Source organism: Vipera berus, assembly GCF_964194415.1.
Source record: "Vipera berus genome assembly, chromosome: 2".
Taxonomy (NCBI): Eukaryota; Metazoa; Chordata; class Lepidosauria; order Squamata; family Viperidae; genus Vipera; species Vipera berus.
In genome coordinates, this window is record NC_138203.1 from 154,095,350 (window position 1) to 154,116,034 (window position 20,685).

At 39.6% G+C, this 20,685-nt stretch overlaps 1 protein-coding gene across 8 annotated transcripts in view; it reads right to left on the bottom strand.

Annotated features, from left to right (window-relative positions):
• Positions 1 to 20,685, bottom strand: part of BPTF (bromodomain PHD finger transcription factor) — a 77,890-nt gene that overhangs the window by 26,162 nt on the left and 31,043 nt on the right. For 4 of the 8 annotated variants that reach the window (XM_081317639.1, XM_081317644.1, XM_081317642.1 and 1 more), the window contains exons 12-23: positions 20,424 to 20,678; positions 17,592 to 19,929; positions 16,031 to 16,155; positions 13,323 to 13,451; positions 13,067 to 13,217; positions 11,511 to 11,634; positions 7,662 to 7,914; positions 5,416 to 5,577; positions 2,884 to 3,035; positions 1,859 to 1,982; positions 927 to 1,150; positions 59 to 281 (exon numbers count right to left, since the gene is read on the bottom strand). In XM_081317639.1, the coding sequence (XP_081173765.1) occupies positions 59 to 281; positions 927 to 1,150; positions 1,859 to 1,982; positions 2,884 to 3,035; positions 5,416 to 5,577; positions 7,662 to 7,914; positions 11,511 to 11,634; positions 13,067 to 13,217; positions 13,323 to 13,451; positions 16,031 to 16,155; positions 17,592 to 19,929; positions 20,424 to 20,678 (4,260 nt within the window). The remainder of the gene's footprint in view (positions 1 to 58; positions 282 to 926; positions 1,151 to 1,858; positions 1,983 to 2,883; positions 3,036 to 5,415; positions 5,578 to 7,661; positions 7,915 to 11,510; positions 11,635 to 13,066; positions 13,218 to 13,322; positions 13,452 to 16,030; positions 16,156 to 17,591; positions 19,930 to 20,423; positions 20,679 to 20,685) is intronic. The other 4 variants (XM_081317646.1, XM_081317643.1, XM_081317640.1 and 1 more) reach the window with 3 other exon arrangements.

The following is a 20,685-nucleotide window of genomic DNA, read 5'->3' on the forward strand; positions in this document are numbered from 1 at the left end:
GTATCAAAATGCGGAATTCCCCCTTTTTTTTGGTGAACATCATACATAAAAAGTATACCTGATGTCGAGGTGGAAACTGTTGTGGAAGTGGTGCTGGCTGCCGTAGCTGCTGTAGATAATGGGGTGAACAGAAAGCGCTGAATGGTACCGTTTGGCATAGCGGCTTGCATCAATTGCTGACCTGGACCTGGGATTACCGTCATACCTTGTGGGATCAACTGCAACTGCCCAGTTGTTTGACCCTGACCCTGAATTACTACGGTTAATCCCTGACTGCCACCCTAAGAGGAAGACAGACAAAAATACAAAGCAAAAGTTATTAAAGTCAGTAAAAGAGCCAAGGCTGCTTTATGTTCTGAACTGCAACCCAACAAGACTTAATATGGACATCGCAATCTGCACTGTCTACAATGAAGATGTTTTCTAAAAGAAGAAAATTTCCTACCAATTGTCGTAGCGTTAACCCATCAAAATTTAAAACCAAAAGGAGACACTTTGATAACACGATGTGAATCTCTTTAACATCTCACAACGTGCATTTCAAGCACCCAAATACACTGAAGAAATGCATACGGCACGCAAAAAAGCGGAGAATTGAAACCAAAGAAGATGAAGGAGGATAAAATTTGCAAGTACTTGTGTAGTTTCACTTTATAATGAAACCTACCACTTGAAAAGAGCTATAGACTTTTTTTTTCTGAATACGTAGTTCATTCTAAACAGCAGGGCAACAACAATTCCCCAAACCCCATTTTGCAACTTCTGGAGATTCTGAAACTGTGCTGCTGAAATTCAGTAGAATATCTCTGAATGCTGGGTTCACTCTGCCTGAGGCATTTCCTGATAAAAATACCTCGTTTTGGTGGGCTTACTGTGATCTTTTGCTCATTATATGAGTCCCCGTCTCCCAAATCTTGACTGCTTACCTGTCCTTGTGTGAGCTGTGTGAGCTGCGCCATGGTAAGCTTCACCTGTCCCTGTTGAGGCCGAGGAGGATGTGGTGGAGGGGCTTGTGGCTGCATGTGCTGTGAGGGTATTATTCCCGGAGCTGTCGCCACCTTTTGGCTGGTAGAAACAGTAGTAGGGCTGGACACGGCTGTTGACACAGGCTGACCTCTGATGATCTGGGTGACCACTTGTTGTGTTTGGCCTGTGTTAACATATCACAGGATTTTTCAACCCTTTGGCCAATAACACTTATTAAAAAATTAACCCACCCAATCATTAAAAAAGCCTGTATTTTTCTTCTTAAATAGTTAAGATCCATTAACCAGAAAAAAATCAAGGGTACACTGTTTAACAGAAACAGAGTTGGTTCAAAGGGCTGAAAATAGTTTCTATTGTCACACAGCTAACGATATTCTGATGAATTTTTTTTAACAATACCGAATGCAATTGTTTATAGGACAGAATGTACAGAAATGTTCAATTTATTCTGACGCTCCAAGGGGACTTAGGAATTGTGTATCTCAAACAGAACTTCCAATGCTGCATAGCAAATGTTTTTGAAACAGCAGAGACTTTTAACAATTTTTTGTGATTGATGTTAACTATTCAAAAAGAAACAAAGATTGTAGCACTAGCATGAGTTCTTTGCCCAAGCCTAAGCGTCAGTTCTGACCCCGTTGGATTCAAACAGGAAAAAGGAACTATGTATTACAAAATGCAACCAGCCATTTAACTTTTGGCACTGGTAATAGCGATCGAATCTAAAGCTATAAAAATGTTATCGATTATTTAAATACAAATCCTTCAACTAGACACATTTGAATAAGTGGGAAGATACAGAAGAAAATTCAAAATGGAGAAACGAACCACAACTGGCACATACTGGAAATTATTTAAAAAAATAACCTACTGGTTGGAAGAACACCTTGCTGTACGACTACCGGTGTTCGGATGATGGTCTTTCCTAGAGCTGACTGCTGAAGAGGGGCTCTTATGACCGTCATTCCAGGCCGAAGAGGTGTCCCAGGCATTACCTGAATAAGTTACAAACAAATTGTTCAACTTTTTCTAATCCTGCAAAGAACAGTAGATATGTCAAAAGTAACTTATAGAGAGATTAAAAGTTGTCCGAGGATACAAAACAAAGCTATGAAAATAAAATACCCTTCACAGGAGCCACAAGAAAGCTTTTTAAAAAATCAAACTACTTTTTTTTTCTATTTCAACCTCTGTTCTTTTGTTCATACTCTAACACTTTTTTTTGCATATAGCTTCAGTTAGCAGTAGCAGTAGCTGCAGCATCTCTCCCCAAAATGACAGCCAATTTATGGTTAAAAAAAATGCAAATGACATATTCTCAGACATTTCATATCTGAGTAATCTATTCCAGATATCTCGACAGAGTAACATCTGAACCATACGTCACCCAGAACTGCTAGTCAATATTGCCCCTGGTCAATTGAACAGTATTCACCAGGTTGCCTTATAGATGTATTGATTCACACATGCACATATTTAAACACAGAAAATCAATCCAGTTTAACTAGCCTACGGAACATTTACAATTACTGACCCTGGAATATCAAGAAAATCTAATGATGGTGTTGTGCTTGGCAATAGTGTACTTCACAAATGCAACATTCTTAACACATCTGAGAGCAAGTTGGCATATTGGGTAAAATGCAGAATCAGGGATTCTCTGGTTCAAAGGTCCATTCCATCCTGAGAGCTTCACTGGGTGACTTTGGGCCCCAAACTATACATGAACCCAATTCATCACACAACATATAGGTTTGCCATGTAAGTCACCGTGAGCAATCAAAAAGACAGGGTTTCAGTGTGTTACAGTGCTAATTAATAATAAAAACTGAAATCATCTCCAAGTGACTCAAATAAACCCTGCGTTATCCTGATAGAAGAAAGAGTGAAACTTACTTGCGAAGCACTTGTTGTACAAACAGTCCCTGTATTATTTGGCCTAATAGTTACAGTTGCTGTTCTTGGCTGGAATGAAGTAAATGTTTGTTGGTTTGCTCCGGTAGTTGATGGAATGATACCCAACACTTTTTGCTGCACCTGAACTACGCCTATTGGGAGAGCAACGTATTCATTAATTTAAAAGCATTGCCAAGTCACAAGACAACACACATATTCTTTAAAGTGCTACTCTGGTGGATTTTTCTTTTTAAGATTCCAACTTTTTTTTTTTAAAAAAAAATTGTATCGCAAATGTCAAGGATTAGACTTGTGAATTAAATAACATTTTGGCCGAACAAGTCTATCCTGCATTTATAACGCTGAACACGGTGAATATAAACATTTAACACTTTTGGAGGGTTTTTTTTTATGCCATCAACCATGGTATCCTTCTGGACAGGCTTTGGGGCTTGGGAGTGGCAGGCACTGTGTTACAGCTTCCGTGGCCAGTTCCAGTCTGTGTTGTAGGAGAGGAGAGGTCGAGACCTAGGCCCCAGCAACGTGGGATGCCCCAGGGCTCTCTCATTTCTCATTTTTAACATCTATATAAAACCATTAGGGAAGGTCACCAGTGTGGAGTGGGGTGTTATCAGTTATATATATCTGCACTCCTAGCCAGACAGGAAATGTTAGGGTGGTACTGGTCAAGTGCTCAGAGGCTGCAAGGATCTGGATGGGGAGGAACCAGCTTTGATTCAAACCTAGCAAGATCGACTGACTCTGGATTTCTGGTTCTCTAGGCCCAGATGACATTTCATCTCTGACACTATATGGGGTGGCATCGCCTCCCCCACCCAGACTGAGTTGTATCTCTTAGACCAGAGGTCCCCAACGTTTTGGGCACCAGGGACCGGATCCGTGGAGAGAGGTTTTTTTTCGAGGACTGAAGGGTGTGTGCCGCGGACTGGTACTAGGCCACGGACCGGGGGTTGAGGACCCCTATCTTAAGACTCCAGGCTTCTACTTGAGGATCAGGTGGCCGCCATGTCGGGAGCAGGGATTTGCACAGATTCATCTGCTGTGCTAATTGTGCCCTTTCCTGGCCTGGGTGCCCTTGCTCACGGTCAGGTCACTCAATGTAATGGACTGAGGGAATGACGTTGGGGATGAGGGAGAAAAGTTGCCTAGGGAACAATCAGACAAGTGAGGTGGAAACTTTTGTACTTTTAAGGCTTGGAAGATTTTGTTAATACAGCCTTACAATAAAGTAGATTTAGCTCATCTAGTCATGTTTTATGCCTGGGTTATCTGGGAGGGCTGAGATGCCTGACTTGGTCACTTCCTGCTTTGGGTTTTTGAAACACCCTCTATACGAAGCTGACTGCTCTTGAAGATCACAAAACTAGTCCTTGAGGATCACGGAACTAGTCCAGCGGCAGCAGTGTTGGATGCCCCTAGGTTTATCCACCTAACAACTCTGTTGCGCAAACTGCACTGGCTTCCACTTTCCTTCCAGGTGTTGCTTATTACCTTTAAAGTTCTATATGGTTCAGGGCCAGGTTGTAACAAATAACACGAGCTGGAAGGGACCTTGGAGGAGGAGTTCTGGTCCAAACCCCCTGCTCAAGCAGGAGACCCTACTCCATTCCAGACAGGTAGCTGTCCACTCTCTTCTTAAAAGCCTTCAGTGATGAAGCACCCACAACCTCTGCCGTTATCTGCGGGATCCCTCTTCCTAGGGGCATCTACCCATCCTACCAGTTCAGAGAGGGTGGGCACACTCCTCATCTCTTCCCTTAAACGTTGCCGCTGTATGGGATCAGGATGGGTGCCTTTTCTGTGGCAGCCCCTGCCCTACGAAATGCCTTCCTCTTGAAGCTCGGCAGGCCTCTATCCTCCTAACTTTCCAAAAAACATTAGAGATCTGGTCTTGACCCCAAGCGCTAGGACGAGGGTGAGATGGTTGAGAGGATTTAACTGAGGGATTGCATTTTGAAAGCTCAGCTTTAATGCCAGGTTTTAAATGTTTATGGCGTTAGAAATATGTGTATTACATTGTTTTATTACTGATGTTGTTTTAATTGGGATAGAGAGGCACCCAGAGTTTGATATAAATATTACAAATTAACAAATGTTATAAATCAATCAATCAAAAATAATAGACAATAGCTAAACTTGATTTCATTTATGTTTAAAGATAATAAAAATTAAATAGAGTGAATATGATTATTCTCCAGTAGTACATGTAATAATATCGGATTAAAAATTACAACTTGGGCCTTTCGTCTGCTACTAGCTTCCTTTAATGTTTACCATGGATAAACCGTATACTGACACGATTTTAAACACTAGCTATGTTTCTCACTTCAGACTGTGAAAGACAACTCCACAGGAATTTATAGATGCCAATGTGAATAAATGCCAGTCAGAGAAATTAAAACAGAGATTATGAGCAAATCCCAAATAACCTTCTCTAAACAAAGGTCATAGATAATTTACTAGGAAACCCCCCATTTTTTTTAAAAAAAAGTTTTTGTGATATTTTCCTACCTCCTTGAGTAGCTGGCACATTAACAGCGACTATTTTGCTATTTGCAGGAAGAGGCAGCTTTGTAATCACTTTGCCCGCCATGGTTACTGGACTGCTGGCAATCTGGAAAGTCTGACCACTGCTAGAAATGGTGGTTGCTGACGTAGCAGCCGTGCTGGTGGCTAATAAACCAGAAATTGGGGCCAAAAAAAAAATAAAAATCCCAATGTATATGTATAGATTTCTTTTGACAATTAACTCACATCAATAAATCGATCAATAGCAACAACCACAACGTTTCTATTTCAAGAAGAGCAACATCATTATATAGTGCAGCTGCACTCACTAGGGCTTTTTAAAAACAGTCTTTGTTTAAAAAAAAGGCTAAAGAATCCTTTAGTTAAGAGTTGGAAGGCGAGACTTAGTTTTATAACACTATGGATGTGGTAATGCATAAAAACATTTTCAATATCTATTACAATATTTAAATTAACCCAGTAAACTTTTAAATTAGTTTAAATACCAATTCTTGGAGGGGGAGGGAGGAGTCGTTCAGACAACAAGCTCCTCGCTCTAAGATTTTGTGCCAAGTCCCAACTGATGTACTAACTAAATAAACTTTCCCTGAAATAATTTTCTTCACAAATGGAGGAAGGGTCATTCTGTATTTTTCTAGAATTCAATAACAGAGGAAGATATAATTGAAAGCAGGCAACTATGCAGGTGGAGAAAAATTATTTATTTATTTATTTAATTGGATTTGTATACTGCCCTTTCCCGAAGGACTCAGGGCGGTTGAACTGGTGAGAGCCAGTTTGGTGTAAGGTTAAGGTGCTGGCCTAGAAACCAGGAGACTGAGAGTTCTAGTCCTGTCTTAGCCATGAAAGCTGGCTAGGTGACTTTGGGCCAGTCACTCTCTCTCAGTCCAACCGTCTGACAGGGTGGTTGTTCTGGGGAAAACAGGAGGAGGAAGGAGTATTAGCTATGGTTGCTACCTTGAGTTAACTTATAAAAAATAAGAAATTGCAGGCAGGCAGGTAAAGCATGCAAAAGGTGAAACTGTCACCTTACTTCAAGGGAATGAGACAAGCACATCGTCCCTACCCTCCTTTTGTTCTCTGCCACATACAGAGGATGAATCTGCAAGGCAGGGCCTCTCAAGCTTATCTCTATCCCTACAGAATCTCCACTACAGACTTTTCCCCTCAACGCAGGGTGGAGGACGGAGAGAATGAGATGTCTTGTAACAGGAGCCACTGAAGTCAGTGGGGCTTACAAAAGAATCAGCACACACAACGTTCTTTGTTACCCGCTGCAAAGAATGTTATTCCCTTTTTGCAAAAAGAAGAGGGGGGGGGGGAAATCTTCATTATCCCAGAGATTTGTTTCCATGGTTTATATCCAAACGTCATGGAAGGAACTAGGTTGAACACACACACCCTCAGCATCCTACCATGAACTAGAACCAACGATACTACAGAGATAGCATTCATAGTTGTTTGCTGAGCTCAGAATTCTACAAAAAAAATCTCCTTCTCTGTAAGAATGTGTACAGTCCTCAACTTACAACCACTCATTTAGTGACCATTCAAAGGTACAACAGCACTGAAAAAAGTGACTTGTGACCGTTTTTCACACTCATGATCGTTGCAGTATCCCGATCACATGAATTCGGGCACTTGGCAACTGGCATGTATTTATGACAATTGCACTGACTCAGGATCATGTAATCACCATTTGTAACCTTCCCTGTTGGCTTCCAACAAGCAAAGTCAGTGGGAGAAGCCAGATTCACTTAATGATCACATGATTGACTTAACCAGTGACTCTCAGCTTGGTCAACAAAGGCAATTTTTATTCCCTTGTAAGCAGTATAGAAATATACCAAGCTGACAAGTTGCACTGCCATCATACACAATTGCGGGATATGTTTTCTGAAGAATTCTCTGGTTAGGCTTAATAATTCCAGGAAACAGCCTGCGCCAAATCACACAAGCGCCTTCAGGACAGTTAGTATAACTGTCACCAGCTGACATCTCCAGAAGAAGCTACGCACAAGGAGCTTTCTGAGCTAGACTGTTCAGATAATGGCAATGCCAGTTGCAAAGAGCAACTCCGTAAAACTATCTCTTAGCTGTAACCTCCCCAGCAGCTCCCGGTAATTCCAAAGACCATAGCTGGCGCCCATGGTATATAAGAAAACTGTTACTACAGATCCAAGTTAAGACATCCCACGGAGAGCATTTTTTTTAACTAATGTCTTTACCTGTTGAAGGCTGGCCTTGTTTAACCCAGGTAGCAAAAGTCTGATGGAAATTTTTGTTCTGCTGGAATGTTACTGTAGCTGGAGATCCCATTTTGGTGGCCAGCACTACTTTGGCTCCACTGGGCATGGAGCGTGGTAATGGGCCTACTACAACTTTCTGAGGAGTGGAGACTGTGGTCACAGTACTGCTAGTTGTAGTAGCTGTAGCAGCTCCACACACGACAGGCACCTGCTTCTGTTGCTCCAGTCGTTTCTAAGAGAGTTAAACATCATGATATCACAAACAACAGTTTCCATTAATCTATGCAACTGTACCATCATTCTTACCCCAGAATACAAAGGTGGGAAACTTTTGTAATTAAGAGATGTACAGGTGAGAGGGACAAAAAAAGGTCCTACCATATATGTGGGCAAAATGTGGTAGGTTTTTTTTTTGGGGGGGGGGAGGAATCTATTGTTTCTGTTTTGGCAATCATACCAGACATGGCCCCAAGAATCAGAAAAGGTAGACTTGCAATCTGGCCTAGAATTTGCCCATTCCATATTGTAGACCAGGTAAATTAAGGCTGAATTTCATGCACATATTTTGAAACCAAGTACTATTAAAATACAGCTGGACTACTATGTAAACATACAAGTACAATTGTATAAATGTGCAAAGGACAAGCTCACTTACATTATTCTTCAGGATATTCCACTAATTTTGAGATAAAATATTTTGTAAAGAAAAGGCCAACTGTAATGGACGCAGCTAGCCATGACAAAGTTGCAAAGGACTATTAAAATACAGAAGTTGTTATCCACTGAGGTCTTGACCATATGAGACCTGCTATATTATAACTTAGCAGCTAAGAAACTACAAAGAGCTCTTTGTTGATTGGTAGCATTTCTGTAACTTGGCACTTTTAAATTTGAATTTTCGTAGCACCACTGAAGAGTGCTTTAGGATGGCATTCATGAAAAGCAATAAATAAATGCATTAAGTTAATAAATTCTGACCTGCCTGAGATCATAGGATGCTTAACTCGTGGTTTTTGTCAAAGCATCCCCAAACCTGGAAAGCAAATTTTCAACAGCAGCTAAGAGTTGTTTGAGTTGGGAATCCCTGGCCAGTATTTGAGAAGCTTCTTCATACAATTCCTGCTTCTCTTACTCTTGTATCCAGTCCTCCCACTCACTACTTGAAAGGAGGAGTACCGGCACCAATTCTTTTGTAGCTTTCTAAGAAAGAGTGGATAAGGAAAGACAGGACACCTCTGTTGATTTTTTCAGATTCTATATCTGGGGTCTTCTTTTGCATGGACTGGCAGCATCCAGCATGGTTGGCACCTTTTACTTGAGAAGAGAATTCCTCCAGAGAACATCCAATTCACCAGATTCCATAACATGGCAGCTCTGGATCCAACCCATTGTAATATGCAGTGCTTGGAACACTCTGTGAAGTCTTCATTATAAAGGTGAAAGTAAAATATTTAAGTATTGACTTGAGAGTGGTTTTTTTTAAAAAAAAAATTGGACTCCGATTCTTTAAAAAACAACAGCACACCCTTATTTGATACCCTTATTTAAGACAATAGGGCCTGCAGTTATTATGTAAGATTTTAATTGGGTAGTATTTTTTAATAGCATACTATAGGCACTTTGGATAAAGCTGCAATTCTAGGTAACTGGGATGACAGAGACCTTATTTTGAACATATGGATCCAAAAGAAGTTGACACAATCCTCTGTGATACTAATCTAGTGGATTGGATCCCTCCACCATCAGGCTAGAGAAAACAGCCACAGAGATTACAGAAGGAAGAGTTTAGAAAATGGCGAACACATCCATGAGGGAAAGGCATTCCCCTCCCAGTAGGAAAAACATGGGACGCTCCCTCTTAAAGAAGCCGTCACTTCATCTTTAAAGAACATTTCTGGGAAGGTGCATATAGCTGCAGTGACTTCTGAAATGAAATGGGTCCTCTGAATCTCTTTCAGACAGGATTCAGGCCCAGGTACGGAACAGAAATAGGAAAGCTTCTCCCAGTCTGTATGGGACGAAGCTGCATCAATAAACAGACAACAGCCCTGATCCCAACTGGACAAGACCTGGCGTCTACGCAGAAATGGACAGGAAAAAACAGTTTCAGACCCCACCCTGGCAAGATGAAGCTGCTGTGTATTAGAAAACTAATAACACAGAAATTAGTTCTAGATGGAGATTGTGCTACCCCAGACAGAGCTAACTTGCAATCCGAGGGATTTTCGGGAAACCCCCCCCCCCCCCGGCTCCTGCTTCAATAGTAGACAATAGCCAGAACTTTTGCATAATTGTATTTGGTGCACCAACTGTGGTTATTCTTGGATCAGGAGGCATAGTGCCTATTTAGTCCTGCCCTCCTCCTCATCATCATCTACCTGGATGATGATTTCTAGATAGGCTGCCCAGGAAGACCATCTGAAAATTCAGGACCTTGATATCTTTGAAACTGCCAGCTCCAGATTAACTCTGTCCAACCAGTATGAGTTGGGAGAGAAGGCTTCCCAGGGTCTCTTTTACAAGGGAATGCCATCGGCTTTTTCGGTGGTGGTGCTCCTGAGGTCAGAACAACCTACTCTGTTGGATTTCTGAAAAGATTTGAAAACGCAGGTTCTCGGGAAAACATCTGGGGATAATGAGGATTTCTTTTTCTTGGCTGGTGCACTCAGGGGAGGTTTATTTTGGGAGGCAACAGCTGGCACAAATCTGAAAACTTTTTATCTTCCTGACTTTTATATTATTTTAATGGAATGTACTCATAATTGATCAAGCTGATTTATTGATTTATTATTTAGATGTATTATGATTTATTTTCATGTGGTCGCTTGATGTAAACCACTGAGAACTAAGTGGCGCACAAGCCACAGCAAGAAAGCAAATAAATACATTCACAACACTGATTACGAATCAATTTTGTAAATAAAGACTTCGGAAACTCTGATGTATTTTTCTGTGTGTCTGTGCAAGAATATTCATACTCTCCTAATGTTGAGTGGTTTCCGACACCTTAAATCTTTTATTAGTAAGAACATATTGTATTTGTGTTGCTACACTGTAACATTTAACTAAAAGTTGGTATGAAATAGCACGTCTGCTAGAGAAGAAAGGACTGAACACTTTCCTAGAGTGTTTAAAAGAACTGTTTTTTATGTCCTTGTCAATAAAGCACGTGAAAAGAGGGGGCTCTAATGAATCTTCCTTTTTCTCATTTTGCTTTTGCTTGTTTTGTTCATGAATGCCAGGAACACGTGTTCTGTTTCATTTTATATTTTATACATATTTTGTATTAATACATAACCTGACTTGAGTGAGCATTTTGCTTGGAATAGAGAGATGGATGCAACATAAAGAATCAATGACAAGTAAGAGGAAAAGCAAGTGTTAAAAGGAATGTCAGCCTTGTGTGCCTGTCTCATTCACAGCAGATTATTTCTATATCAATGGATATATAAATATATCTAAGAATCCCATTTCCATTCCAACATGGAAGTGTTTCGGATTGCTTACTTGGCAGAATGCCAAAAGTTACAGTCACCAGACGCTGCCCAAGTATATATTCTGTCAACATTTACCTTAATAGCTTTGCAACAGAAATTTCCAGAGGCATGCAACCCTGTGGAAAAGCCACCACATTCCACACAATGTGTAATATAAGCAAGTGCAACAAATGTCAAAAATCCGAAGTTTTAGATTTAGATTCCCACTAGGAAGTTTCATATATTTTTTACTTATAAGAAGATGTTCAAGGAAGACACACTTCCATGCTAATTTGCTAACTGTACATAAATGCAAACTTTAACAGGTGGGACTTCTAAAAGGCTACCCCACCTGTTGGGAAGCCAATCGTTGCTGTTTGAGTTGAGTCTCCATTTGAGCCTTGAACTCCTCTGCCTTCTTCTGTTCACTAACCTTAGCCTGCTGCTCAACTGCCTGGGCCTTTTCCTTCTCCACCCTGCAAAAAAGAAGTATAGAAAATACCGACCATTATAAAGGAATTACAATTTTTAATCAAGAGAACTAATTTCCAAGCTATTAGTATAGTGTACGGATAGGCAACCTTGCCTCTTTTATGACTCACGGACTTCAACTCCCAGAATTCCTGAGCCAGCCATGAGTCATAAAAGAGGCAAGGTTGCCTACCCCTGGTATAGTGCATCTAAGTTCCTGGAATTTTCAAATGTCAACATGATCTACGTTATACATTATTCTTTCTTTTGAAATATTTTATGAATGCCCTTAAACCTGGTCCTCTCCAAGTCTGGAGGAAACTGGGATCTAATGAAAACTTCCTGCTGGGAGATAAAAAAGGAACATCTCATTACATTTTCCCTATGTAGTCCCCAGTTGCTCTTCCTCTGCCATTCCCATGACAAGAGAATTGGAGAATTCCATTTATATCTTTTAGAACCAACTGTTGACCACCTCTGAATTTAATTCAAGACATTGCCCGCAATATCTGATTTGCCTGCTGTGTTGTCTGAACTATTTTAATGTCCAGGTTAAATAGTTTAGCTAGATGAAACAATGGATGATTTAACTTTAGTGAGTGAAGTAGGGGCTTAAAGCTCAAAAACTTAAAAGATCTTAAAAAGCTCAGAAGAAAGGTGCCCAAAATAAAGACAGAGGAAGGCAACCCAATGCATCAATTCTGATTAGCACCAGACAATATTGTTATTGTGGTAGGACTTATGGAACGCATTATACAACAAATATGAAAGGTACTTTATTGCCTTGTGCTAAAATAAAACAACTCCTAAAAGCAGCACAAGAAATGAAAACAAAGAAATCATAGGATATAAAACTACAAAATCCTAACATTTATATGCTGCCCATCCCATTAATAAGGCAAACTTTGACCTCGTGATGAGATAAACGGAAAGGGTAGTGATACTGAAATTAGACAAGTTTCCACTTTTCAAAAGGTGTATTTTCTTGAGTACAAACAGGTAAAAAAAAGAAAAGAAAGGAAACCTGGAAAAACTAAACAAGATTTTGGACCTGAGCAGAATTACTAGAAAGCTGGGGAAAGAAAGGGTATACAAAAGAAATTCTAACACATAATTTGATAGATTATAACTATGCAAGAGAATGAATAGAAATGAAGAAATAGGGAAGCAAAGGGATTGTACAGTTTTATTAACTGTAATCAGTTTAACAGCCTCAACAGCTTTTTTATTTTTAGCATTATATTCACTGAAATGAAGAAACAATGGTATCAAGAAGGGAATTTTTTCCCTTTTTGTTCTTTTCTGAACTGCACTTACAGTTCTGCGATTTTTCTGAGGTTTCAGTTTGTTTGTTAAACCAACTGGCACGACTCAAAATGCATTCAGATACAGCATGTACCTCGGTATAGCTAGAACAGGTTTCAGTTGTCATCTTACCTTTCAGAAAATGCTTTTATCTCCCATAATTCCAACTCCTCCTCTGCCACCCAGGTTTCAATTATGACTGGTCCTGTTTGCTTTGGTGTTTCCGGCCTTTTGGGCCTCAAAGCACTCGATCTAAGGCCCTTCCTCTGAGGGGTTGGCGTTTCTGACAAAAAAGCAACACCAATCAATTCTCAAGTTAAATATCAGTATGAACATAGGTCATATTCATCTGTGTTAGATTATCTGTGTATTTTATACACATGTTTACCTTTGGGGGCCTCTGGAACACCAATAGGACAAATGATTTTCCGTATGCAGTACTCTGATCGAATCCCATATGGTCCAACATCTCTCCGTTTGATTATTTCAGTTGTTGTAATTTCCATTTCTGATGTTTCTAGAAATATATTTGAACATTCATTCACCAATGTAAAAAAAAAAAGACATTACCACAAACGTTAGCTGATGTTCTGGAGTTTTGGTTTAAAAGCTGCACATATAGTTTGTTTTAGCATACGTGCGGATCCCCCACCCCCCAAAAAAACCATGCTGGTACTTCATAGTTAACCTCCATTATTAAGAAAAGTTTCAATCAATTGTGCAATATGTCAGGATACTCTTTAAAATTTTGTAACTTTAGGCTTAAGTTACTGATTAGGTAAACCTCATAATGAAAATGAAATGAAGTACAGAAATGTGACTAATATTACTGGATTTTACATGTAGCCCTCAACTTACAAATTCCTTTACTGACCAAAGTTACAACAGTACTGAAAAAGTGATTTATGACTGTTTTTTACACTTACAGCTGTTACAGCATCACCATGGTCACGTGATCAAAATTTGGGCCCTTGGCAATGGCAGGCATTTATGACAGTTGCACTGTCCCAAGGTCATGTGATCACCACTTTCCAACAAGTAAGGTCAACGGGGGAAACAAGATTCATTTAATGACCAAATGATTTACTTAATAATTGCAATGATTCACTTAACGACTGTGGCAAAAAGTCATAAAATGAGAATAAATCACTTAACTGCCTTGCTTAGCAACATAAATTTTTGCTCAGTTATGGTGACAATTCACTTAACGACTGTGGCAAAAAGTCATAAAATGAGAATAATCACTTAACTGCCTTGCTTAGCAACATAAATTTTTGCTCAGTTATGGTCGTAAGTTGAGGACTACCTGCACTCTTATATTTGATGAAAATAGCTGCATGTTTTGAACATAAGATCTTTAAGATAAAATGCAGAATAGCCATAATTTTAAACAATATTTAATAACAATTAAAGAGTAACAGAACAGACAAAAATAGAAAAGGCTACTGCAATTTCTAACCGCAAAACATTAAGATGAATGAGAAACACAAATGTCTTTTCTACCAGCCAGAAAATGAGTAACTCATTGACTAATTCAGAACCCTGCCTTCTATAGCCCTTGAACCAACTTCAAAAACCTTTTGTAAAGCAAATAGTTGAGATCTGTGTCAGAAGGAATCTATAGTAGCCTGCTGCATTTGGAGGCAAGAAAACATCTGCACAGAAGTAGGGGGAAAAAAGGGAAATGCATTTTATATTGTCATGCCCAAACAAATTCTGGTCTGGAAAAGTTCAGTGACAATGATCAAGACTCAATCCCACAACTCCATGATATGCTCCCTCAGTAACTTCTAGCAAATGCTAAGCAGTGCAGATTTACCAATTAAATGACTAATATATTAAAAATGAATCCAAATTAAGCAGTATTCTCTTCACAAGCAGTCTGTACCTTTGGATTAATTTAATTAATTAAATCTTGATGCCACCCACCTTCTCTACAAGGTGACTCTTGGGCAGCTTACAAGTTATCAAACAAGTAAAAAAATAATTAAAAGATTAAAAATTATACAGAATAAAATATTAAAATCTACTAAAACCAAAACTAGGAGAGTTTTAACTGGTTTTGCACTGTTTTTTTACAGTTTTTTAAAAAATTATTTTGAGATTGATTTTTAAACTGTTATCTGTCTTGTGTATTCTGAAGCTCTGGAAATCGACAAAGATGCTTATGATATTTCGGACCATAACGAAAGGTTACTGTTCAGTTCCAAGATACTGGCTCAACCACATACCCTGGGCCCAAAGCTTGGTCACAAAACCAGGTCTTTAGGGCTTTACAGTAGGGACAGAGACATCTAATCTCCAGGGAATTATGTTATCCTGAACTCCCAATATTGATGGAATACTAAAGGATTGAAAGACTTGATAAAAGATGAGCCTGACTAGCTAAAAATCAAGTTATGGGTTATATTTATATTCAGATATAATATCTTAATAAGAATGCTTTATGGGAATGAGTATCAAGAACTTGGCTATTCTTCCCTTGTTTGCCCAGCAACAAAGACAGCTCCCAAGTCCGTTAAACCAGCATTATTATAATATTCCAACAGGTAAGATGCAGCTCTCTATAAAACAGCAGTGGAAACCAGTTTGTCATTTTAGTTTATACGAAGTACTTTAACCACTTCCCCCAATTTAGACCTCACAGAAAAGTCGTGGCTAAATGAACTGTGCTGTCTTTCGTGCTTGAGTTCGGTTTCTAATACCAGGGAATGCTTTCCTCTGAAACCAATGTCAGCATGCTTTGAATTTTCTGTTCAACAGAAACCAGGTTATGATGACGCAATACTAGAAAGTGCCAATGGTCGGCATTTCTGGATATCTTCAAATATCTTCCTCTTGCTATATAAAATTGTTTTAGTCTGTGCTTGGTCGTGTGACCCTAGTTTCCTGTTAAATCATGGACTGAAATTAGTTTGAGTTTCAGTCCTGTTCATCCAAATAAGACATAGTGAGTGGGAACAAAAAGTGTAATACAGATATAAATGAACCCCAAACAGAATTTCATAAAAAATAATTGATTTCAGAGTTCTGGTTCCCATATTACACATTTTGCCAAAGTGTTTAATTACCCAGATTTCTGAAAGTCAACTCTACCTGTCCGTGTAGTTCCTCCTCCTGGTGGAGGTTTGGCAGCCATGTCATCCCACTTTAGGCATGCCCACAGTAACCTCAACATGAGGCTAACCCCTGCCAGAGATTTTACAGTCTGAAGTCGGTACCTGGGGGAAAAAACCAAAAAGAAGTTCATTAGCTGGCCACCTTCAATATCCTAAAACAGGGGTGTCAAACTCAATTTCATTGAGGGCCGCATCAGCATTGCAGTTGCCCTCAGGGGGCCGGGTGGGTGTGGCCTGGGTGGGCGTGGCTAGAGTGCATATGGCCTACTGGGTGGGCGTGGCCAGCTCTACATCGTTTGCATCAAGGGTGCCTATGGGGGCCTGGGCAGGAGTGGGACAGACCTAAGGGTCTCTGGCAGAAGGAGGGTCTCAGGGCCAGAGCCAAGGCAGTGGGGGCCGTTCCCTCACTGTTTCCAGGATGGCTTCACGGGCCGCATGAAAACACTTCGTGGGCCGGATCCGGCCCCCGGGCCTTGTGTTTGACATGTCTGTCCTAAAAGAAACAGCTTAAATGCCATAGATCTTCTGAGATAAAAATGTTTTTCTTTCAATCATAGTTAAAAATGGAGTGTACTTTCACATATAGAAGCACACATAGTACTAGCAGTGATTACAGACAGTCCTTGGCTTACAACCATTCGTTTAGTGACCGTTCCAAATTGAAAAAAGTGACCATTTTCCACACTTATGACCGTTGCAGCATCCCCACGGTCACATGATCAAAATTTGGATGCTCAGCAACTGGCTCATATTTATAACAGCTGCGGTGTCCCAGGGTCATGTGATCCCCCTTTTGTGACCTTTGACAAGCAAAGTCAATGGAGAAGCCAGATCCACTTTGCAACTGTGTCACTAATTTAACTACTGCAGTGATTCACTTAACAAAGGTGACAAGGAAAGTCATAAAATGGGGCAAAACTCACTTAACAAATTTCTCACTTAGCAACATAAATTTTGGGCTCAATTGTGGTTATAAGTCGAAGACTACCTTTAATTCTGTACCATAGCTCAGCACTGGATATCAAGAGTTTTCCACCCATCCTTTTGATTAATCTTAAGATAATTTTTGCAGTGTTCATTTCTTTAGGCTGCACTCATTCTAAGAGCCTCAAGTTAAAAAGAATGGGATTCCAAGCTATTTCTACTTTCTAGTTTTTGGTCTCAGTGGGTACTTCTCAGGATATTTAATCCTTACAGTGCATGCCCTCTGCAAACTCTCCTTCTTCATCATCACTCCACATATCAGATGCAAAAATCTGCCAAATTTGCATTAGATACAAGGTTCCCTACCCCAATACTGTTCCATATCCTGACTGAGAAGCAGCTAATAAATCTTTCTTTCTAAATACATCTACAAGGAATATTATTCTCCTGTTAAGCACGGGTCCAGTATCTTAGGGACAAAATCGTAAGTAATTAGGATTTTTAAGTGATGACAATTAAAGTACTGGTTTATAATATATTCACAACATATGCACAACAAAATCTTCTCCTACTCAGTGTTTCCATTTTTTTTAAACATTGTTATAACACTGTACCTCCAAGTGATGCCAAAAGTTGGTCTTGGGGATGGATAAGGCCAGATGTCCAAAGCAGGCTTAGCGGTATAATTGAAACAAGGAACTTCTCTAATCCCTCCTTTTCTGGCCAGCTTCTTCAAGTCATCGCTGGGTAAAACAAATATGCTCTTTTTGCTGCTTTTAGTAACGAACTTTCTATAAGACGGCAACGCTGTTCCAGAACGAGTTTTTTTAGGTCTTGTAAATTTCATTAGTTTCACTTTGTCCCTTGTGGAATATTCCTTGCTGACTGTCATAGAAGTCACCAATGTTCCACTCGGGGTTGTTAAGGAATCAGTCACTGTCGTCGTAACCACGGTTTTACTATGCTCTTTTACAGAAATAACATCGGTACTACTGTCGGTTGTGGGAGCGGTAAGCTTTGTTACAGTGGTGGTGGTGGTGGTCGTTATAGTGGATACGGAACAATTTTCAGCTGATGACATCACACGTTCTTTATCCTCCTTGACTGCTGAAAGCTCTGACACTTTATAAACAGTTTTTGATTCTGTAGAAATGGTAGACGTGGTGGTCACTTCTGTCACAACCGCTTTCACTGCATTTTCTCCATTGGCATTTTTAATTCTGTGTGTCTGCAGTCCATTCTGATCAGCAAAGTCATTACTCAAACTAGATTCTTCACATGAAATTACAGGTGAGAGGGCAGCTTCCTTAACACACGAAGACTCAATTTCCATGCATTCTGTTTCACTACTTATACTGTTCTCGTTACAGGAATGGACAGCTGCGATGGACGCATCATCAACTGGACTAGATCTTTCAGAAGAACACTGCTTTCTTCCACTGTCTTGAGCAGGTAGAGATGTATCCCCCTGAGGTAAAACACCACCTCTAGAATCACAGTTGGGATCCACAGAACTCCGTACAGAAAACTCATTGTCTGAATTTCTTCTCTCATCCACATCTTCCACAGCGATATCTCCATTCATAAATGGTTTTACAGATTCATTAGAGGGAAATGTTTTACCTAGCAGATTGTTTTTACTAATATTATTGACTTTAGAGTCAAGATTACTCTCAGCTTCTTCAAGAGCTTCTTTTTTTAAGCATTCTTCATTTGGCAATACTTTAAAATCAGCATCTTTTCCATTCATCTGATACGTTGCTGACTTTCCTCTGTCCATCTGAACATCATGTTCTCCATTTTTATTGTTGTTCTTATCAGCAATGCTTTTAATCTGATCGATGCACTTGCTTATGGAAGTTGGAGGATCACACTTTGCCTGCTCTAGCTTTTCACCATTTGTTTCAGCAATTTTACAGTGTGTAATTTCGTCAATGATGTTTTCTCCTATCATGTCAGGAATCTGGGCTTCAAATGCCTTTTCTGAAATAAGCTCAGTGCGCAATGATTTCAGGCCTTCAAGGTCTTGCTTGGGATTTAATGCAATCTTTGGTTCAGATGCATCTTCACTGCTTTTAGGTAGATTCGCATTAATGTTATTTGCTGCATGATGATCCTCTAAATTACAAGCTTCTACAGAATCACAGCCCTGATTTTCAGTTTTTAATGTTTCATTTTCTTTCTTAATGAGAGATGCAGTGTCTTTTTCACAGTTCTGTTCAATTCCCTCTGGCTGTATATTATCTTCACAATTAGGCCCTGTGATTTCCTCTGAGCTTTTTCCATTGTCCTCTAACACACTGCATTTGGTTGATTCTTTATTGTCTATTGCTTGAGAATGTTCCATGGTGGAATTGTCATCCTCCTTACTCAGCATTTTATTTTTCTCTGTATCCACTGGTTCAGAAGCACTTCCATGAGCATTTGCTGCTATTAAACACTGAGTATCTGAGCACTGATTGGAAATGAGGTCTGATTCTTCATCTAAAAGTCTATTCAAGCAAGACAAGGGTTGGACTGATTCACTGTTTTTATTGAAGTGGATATTGTTAGGTGACAAGCAGTCTTTAACAGGATCTTCAGATTGCTTTGTACCTAAACCATGGGCTCTCTTTTCACCTGTTTCTGCCTTAGCTAATAGTAGGGCATCTGTATTCCTTTGTGGACTCGGAGATTTACAATCTGAGGAACTGGAAGCAGCTTTAATTCTTTCTAATCGCTGCTTTTCCTCTAGTGTAAACTGTTTTACTCTTCTTTCAAGTAGTCCATCTAATTTTGATGTTTTCACTTTCCTTTTGTAACATGTCCTTAAGTGAAAACCTTCACTAACATTTATTAAATCTGCACTGATTGGAGTTTCTTCACATTTGGGGGAAGTATCCATTTTTACTTCATCTATTTCCATAGGTTCTTCCTTGATGTCTTTATCGTTTTCACAGATTCCTTTTTCATCTATAAATAATAATGTTTAATCAGTAGGACACTTTTATTAGTTAACACATACTGACAAATCCCAAGTCAGAGCTCCCCAACCAGGACAGCTTCCAATTATATAACTTATTCTCATCATTATGTACAGCTCCTTTACACGACCTGTGCCTGGCTCAGGAATTCTGGGAGTCAAAGTCCACAGGTCATAAAGGGGCCATCGTTCCCCACCCTTATGTAGAGCATCAACAACAGTCGAACTAGGTAAAGAATCCTGGAAGTCCGAAATCCCCCATTTGGAATGAATTCAGACTGAGGAAGGTTAATCTAAATTGTGACTGATCACATATTCTTTCGCAACAATATATGCAGGCCTATGGAATTAATAAAGCACTCTTGTTTCTACCATAATTATTTTCTCTAGATTGTCTTCAAGTTAACATTGCACACATAAAACATCTCACTCAATCATGAAAGGTTAGATGTTTATTAAAACCGATAAAAGCACTTATTATTACCTTCCTTTGCATGATCTGGTTTTTCAAAATCTCCATCGTTTTCAGTTTTTTCTTCATTTAGTTCATTTTCTTCCTTGGTTTGACTTTTCTTTGCGGTCTCAGAACGTTCAGTTTCTTTTTGGTCCTTTTTATGTGGTTCATGGAAGTTTTTTATTCTATCTTTCGAAGAACAGGGCTCTACTTTTACTTTTGCTGGATTTTTCCTTTTATCCAATTCGGGCTGTTGTTCTGTGATAGAAGCAGTATTGTTCTTTGCTGATAA